Source organism: Dendropsophus ebraccatus, chromosome 1 (assembly GCF_027789765.1).
Source record: "Dendropsophus ebraccatus isolate aDenEbr1 chromosome 1, aDenEbr1.pat, whole genome shotgun sequence".
In the NCBI taxonomy this organism is placed as follows: Eukaryota; Metazoa; Chordata; class Amphibia; order Anura; family Hylidae; genus Dendropsophus; species Dendropsophus ebraccatus.
The window spans coordinates 93,756,298-93,762,495 of record NC_091454.1 but is presented as its reverse complement, the minus strand read 5'-3'; the positions used below and the strand labels follow the sequence as shown (position 1 = coordinate 93,762,495).

The window sequence follows — 6,198 nt, the reverse complement described above, 5'->3', positions numbered from 1 at the left end:
ATGCAGCTATGCTGGGGACAGTGGTGCTGGAGGAGTGTGGAGACACACCAAGCAGAACATATATACAGATAACAATGCAGCTATGCTGGGGACAGTGGTACCTCAGGAGTGTGGAGACACAGCAATGAGCAGAACATAGATACAGATAACAGTGCAGTTATGCTGGGGGCAGTGGTACTTCAGGAGTGTGGATACACAGCATTGAGCAGAACATATATACAGATCACAGTGCAGCTATGCTGGGGACAGTGGTACTCCCGGAGTGTGGAAACACAGCAATAAGCAGAACAGAGGTACAGATAACAGTGCAGCTATGCTGGGGACAGTGGTGCTGGAGGAGTGTGGAGACACACCAAGCAGAACATATATACAGATAACAGTGCAGCTATGCTGGGGACAGTGGTACTTCAGGAGTGTGAAGACACAGCAATAAGCAGAACATAGGTACAGATAACAGTGCAGCTATGCTGGGGGCAGTGGTACTTCAGGAGTGTGGAGACACAGCGATGAGCAGAACATATATACAGATAACAATGCAGCTATGCTGGGGACAGTGGTGCTGGAGGAGTGTGGAGACACACCAATCAGAACATATATACAGATAACAATGCAGCTATGCTGGGGACAGTGGTACCTCAGGAGTGTGGAGACACAGCAATGAGCAGAACATAGATACAGATAACAGTGCAGTTATGCTGGGGGCAGTGGTACTTCAGGAGTGTGGATACACAGCATTGAGCAGAACATAGATACAGATAACAGTGCAGCTATGCTGGGGGCAGTGGTACTTCAGGAGTGTGGAGACACAGCAATGAGCAGAACATAGGTACAGATAACAGTGCAGCTATGCTGGGGACAGTGGTGCTGGAGGAGTGTGGAGACACAGCAATAAGCAGAACATAGGTACAGATAACAGTGCAGCTATGCTGGGGACAGTAGTACTTTATGAGTGTGGAGACACAGCAATGAGCAGAACATATATACAGATAACAGTGCAGCTATGCTGGAGGAGTGTGGAGACACAGCAATGAGCAGAACATAGGTACAGATAACAGTGCAGCTATGCTGGGGACAGTAGTACTTCATGAGTGTGGAGACACAGCAATGAGCAGAACATATATACAGATAACAGTGCAGCTATGCTGGGGACAGTGGTGCTGGAGTAGTGTGGAGACACAGCAATGAGCAGAACATAGGTACAGATAACAGTGCAGCTATGCTGGGGACAGTAGTACTTCATGAGTGTGGAGACACAGAAATGAGCAGAACATATATACAGATCACAGTGCAGCTATGCTGGGGACAGTGGTACTCCCGGAGTGTGGAAACACAGCAATAAGCAGAACAGAGGTACAGATAACAGTGCAGCTATGCTGGGGACAGTGGTGCTGGAGGAGTGTGGAGACACACCAAGCAGAACATATATACAGATAACAATGCAGCTATGCTGGGGACAGTGGTACTTCAGGAGTGTGAAGACACAGCAATAAGCAGAACATAGGTACAGATAACAGTGCAGCTATGCTGGGGGCAGTGGTACTTCAGGAGTGTGGAGACACAGCGATGAGCAGAACATATATACAGATAACAATGCAGCTATGCTGGGGACAGTGGTGCTGGAGGAGTGTGGAGACACACCAAGCAGAACATATATACAGATAACAATGCAGCTATGCTGGGGACAGTGGTACCTCAGGAGTGTGGAGACACAGCAATGAGCAGAACATAGATACAGATAACAGTGCAGTTATGCTGGGGGCAGTGGTACTTCAGGAGTGTGGATACACAGCATTGAGCAGAACATATATACAGATCACAGTGCAGCTATGCTGGGGACAGTGGTACTCCCGGAGTGTGGAAACACAGCAATAAGCAGAACAGAGGTACAGATAACAGTGCAGCTATGCTGGGGACAGTGGTGCTGGAGGAGTGTGGAGACACACCAAGCAGAACATATATACAGATAACAGTGCAGCTATGCTGGGGACAGTGGTACTTCAGGAGTGTGAAGACACAGCAATAAGCAGAACATAGGTACAGATAACAGTGCAGCTATGCTGGGGGCAGTGGTACTTCAGGAGTGTGGAGACACAGCGATGAGCAGAACATATATACAGATAACAATGCAGCTATGCTGGGGACAGTGGTGCTGGAGGAGTGTGGAGACACACCAAGCAGAACATATATACAGATAACAATGCAGCTATGCTGGGGACAGTGGTACCTCAGGAGTGTGGAGACACAGCAATGAGCAGAACATAGATACAGATAACAGTGCAGTTATGCTGGGGGCAGTGGTACTTCAGGAGTGTGGATACACAGCATTGAGCAGAACATAGATACAGATAACAGTGCAGCTATGCTGGGGGCAGTGGTACTTCAGGAGTGTGGAGACACAGCAATGAGCAGAACATAGGTACAGATAACAGTGCAGCTATGCTGGGGACAGTGGTGCTGGAGGAGTGTGGAGACACAGCAATGAGCAGAACATAGATACAGATAACAGTGCAGCTATGCTGGGGACAGTGGTGCTGGAGGAGTGTGGAGACACAGCAATGAGCAGAACATAGATACAGATAACAGTGCAGCTATGCTGGGGGCAGTGGTACTCCAGGAGTGTGGAGACACAGCAATGAGCAGAACATAGATACAGATAACAGTGCAGCTATGCTGGGGGCAGTGGTACTTCAGGAGTGTGGAGACACACCAAGCAGAACATAGGTACAGATAACAGTGCAGCTATGCTGGGGGCAGTGGTACTTCAGGAGTGTGGAGACACAGCAATAAGCAGAACAGAGGTACAGATAACAGTGCAGCTATGCTGGGGACAGTGGTGCTGGAGGAGTGTGGAGACACACCAAGCAGAACATAGATACAGATAACAGTGCAGCTATGCTGGGAACAGTGGTACTTCAGGAGTGTGGAGACACAGCAATGAGCAGAACATAGATACAGATAACAGTGCAGCTATGCTGGGGACAGTGGTACTTCAGGAGTGTGGAGACACAGCAATGAGCAGAACATAGATACAGATAACAGTGCAGCTATGCTGGGGGCAGTGGTACTTCAGGAGTGTGGAGACATACCTGTTGATCACAGACTAGTTGACCAGGTAGCAGTATAGAGGATAAGGTGCACTACATCTGGTCTAATACTGATCTGTGCACTCAGTCTAATGCAGCCCCTTAGATGGAGCCCAGAGACGCCTTCCTGTGTCACTAGATAAAAGTAAGTCTGGCTGCTGAGGCAAAGCTGCTTGGCATTGTATGAGGGGAGGTGATGGCAGACCCTCTGCTCGGGGAGTGTTGGGTGAGGGGGCGAGGGATGTTACCACAGGAGGGTGTGTGCAGGCTGGGCGAGGAGTTGGTGCGCTGGTGCTGAGAGGACAGCTCCTTCTCTCCAGCTGTCTTCTATCAGGAGGGGGCTGGCACGGAGACATCCTCAGCAGCATCTCCACCTCCTGGAGCCACCACACGATCTTCTTCCCCCTTCAGCTGGAACATCGCTGGGATCACACTCTCCCCTCCAGGAGGTCGTGGAGTCTTTGTTTGTGCTCCTATATTTAATGGCTACCGCCTGTTGTGATTGGGACTTCCCTACAGCAGCAGCTGGCATAGGAGGAAGATGCTTCATGCAATGCACTGACACAGACATATAAGAGGAATAAGCAGGAAAAGCCATTCATAAAAACACAGACAAGTACTTTGCACTTCAAGATCGATTCTTGCCTTTGATCCTAAGGGGGGAGATGCAGAGAGACTGGCACATGCTAATGGCACTTTATTGGCTCTGTGTTTGAGGTATGGGGAAGCTTTGTCTTTGTACAGGCAGATGCACCTTACATGTATGTATCAATGGAGGTCTGTGTGGCTGTAGATGGCTGCTTACAACCTGTAGGAGGACAACAGGAGGGCTAGGATTACTAGTATGGAAATAGGAGCTCAAACCACAATAGGAAGGAATTGGGATATGTTGTGTAATAGGGGATGGGACTGATCAGTTCATTGTATGTGACTGGAGCTGGGAGGCGGGGTGCTTAGTGACAGGTAAGAAGGAGCTGGAGAACTTCTTTCTAACTGGAGGTCAACAAGTTTAAGGATGCTCTGCCTGGAATAGTTGCATCTGTCAACATACTATGTGTACATTATAGTGCGTTATGAGAAATGGTGGCTGTTCCTTCATTTAACCCTCTGTGTGACCTCATTGTGTTTTACCACTGCAGGACACCGTCTCCTTTCTCCTGCCACCCATGCGCGTCATGTGGCATCTAGAGATATGGGCAAGATCGATGAGAATGAGAGGATAATCCTCAACGTAGGGGGCACCAGGCACGAAACATATCGGAGTACTCTGAAGACTGTGCCTGGGACCCGGTTGGCATTACTAGCATGCGACTCTCACAGCGACCCAGGGCTGGACCAGCAGCCAGTCCCAGGCTCCTTCCAGAGCACCTGTCGGGGCAATGAATTTTTCTTTGATCGCCACCCAGGGGTTTTCGCCTATGTTCTCAACTATTATCGTACCGGTAAGCTCCACTGCCCGGCGGATGTGTGTGGACCTTTGTTTGAGGAAGAATTGGCATTTTGGGGCATTGATGAAACTGACGTGGAGCCCTGTTGCTGGATGACCTACCGCCAGCACCGAGACGCAGAGGAAGCGCTAGATATCTTTGAGACCCCAGATTTGATCACTGGTGAACCACCGCCTATAGACGAGGATGATGAGGACTTGGGGAAGAGGCTGGGAATAGAGGACGTTGTGGGTCCTGATGGGAAGGCTGGACGTTGGAGAAGGCTGCGGCGCCGCATGTGGGCTTTATTTGAAGATCCTTATTCTTCCAGAGCCGCTAGGGTAAGTGCTGCCATGGCACTATGTGCCTGTACCAAATATGAAAGAACCAGTTGAGTTAATGGATATCATAGAGGTGGCATTGTCATTGGACAGCTCCACAGTACTCTGACAATCTATTTTCTGATAGACCATATAACATGGATGGCTAGCCATTCTCCTACCTTATCAATGTAGATGTAATGTTTCCCTTAAAGGGCCACTCAAGCCAAGCATAGCTTCTAACAATAAGCCCTCTATTTGTGCCCAAGTTCTGGGGATGTGTCGAGTATTGATCATGGGGGCAGGAACTTTTGTGGACATTCTATGAGTTGTAGATTTTATTGAAGCCTATCAGGGTCAACTGTTGTGTGGCAGATATAAAGACTGTAAACAGCTTAATGCTATTACATGTGGATAACAAGCAGTAAAACATTGTACTGCTTTGGTCAAGACTGTTATAAAATGACTTAAAACAGCTACATGAGGTGGCATAGGTGTTTTTTTTCTTACACACAAAATGTATGGTCATATCGATTATTTACAGCAGGTAAAGTGAATACTGCTACCATATAGAAAGGAATTTCTCCCCTACTATCAACAATGCTGGACATTTTGACTTCAGATTGCAGGCTATATGCCTCAAACTATGACAAGACCCTCATCTATGGTTGGTCATTGCCCTAGTACACCCACCACATTTACAGAAACCTTTCACAATTGTAAGGAACTGTGAATCACTGTGGGTATTCCTGAGAATGCTGAACTTTCTAGGAAAAAGACACAAGAGCAATGTCCTTGCAGATCTGTACCAAAGGTGTAAAAGTGTTTTTAGGCCATAGGTTACTGGTTATCACACAAAACATTTAATAGGTATAACAATTCCTATTATTACATTCAAAATGCACTAAGCCCGTGTTATTCTTGAAATGAGCCTTTTAATGCAAGATGTCTCATACCCTTTAAAATGTTAGTTTCTAATTAGCAATATACTACAGATTGCAGCTCTGTCAAACTGCAGTTGTTAACTGAGTGACAGTTTGTAGTCTGTTGCTATGGGCTGGTCAAGGAAATACAGACGCAGATATGGTATATAATTGATATGAATGGGCACTCATATAAATGGGATGACTGGTGGTCGTCAAGAAGTAATGTTCCCTGCCACTTCAAAAGATGGATTTTCAACTTCTATAATTTCTATATGTTATCTACTATATTTGTAAGAGACGTGCGTAGAATAAAAGCAATATATGTGTGTAAATATAGATAGCAACATTTTATTTAAATGATGTAGTGCCTATACTCAGTTAAACAATATAAATCTAAATTAGAACATATTATTTGGAATCAATAGAGAAGGATCCTTCAAGG

General features: G+C 46.8%; 1 protein-coding gene across 7 annotated transcripts in view; it reads left to right on the top strand.

The window, feature by feature from the left end:
* The first annotated feature begins 4,275 nt into the window (after positions 1-4,275).
* Positions 4,276-6,198, top strand: part of KCNC2 (potassium voltage-gated channel subfamily C member 2) — a 171,358-nt gene continuing 169,435 nt past the window's right edge. For all 7 annotated transcript variants that reach the window (XM_069955937.1, XM_069955949.1, XM_069955943.1 and 4 more), the window contains exon 1: positions 4,276-4,851. In XM_069955937.1, coding sequence (XP_069812038.1) covers positions 4,276-4,851 — 576 coding nt within the window. The remainder of the gene's footprint in view (positions 4,852-6,198) is intronic.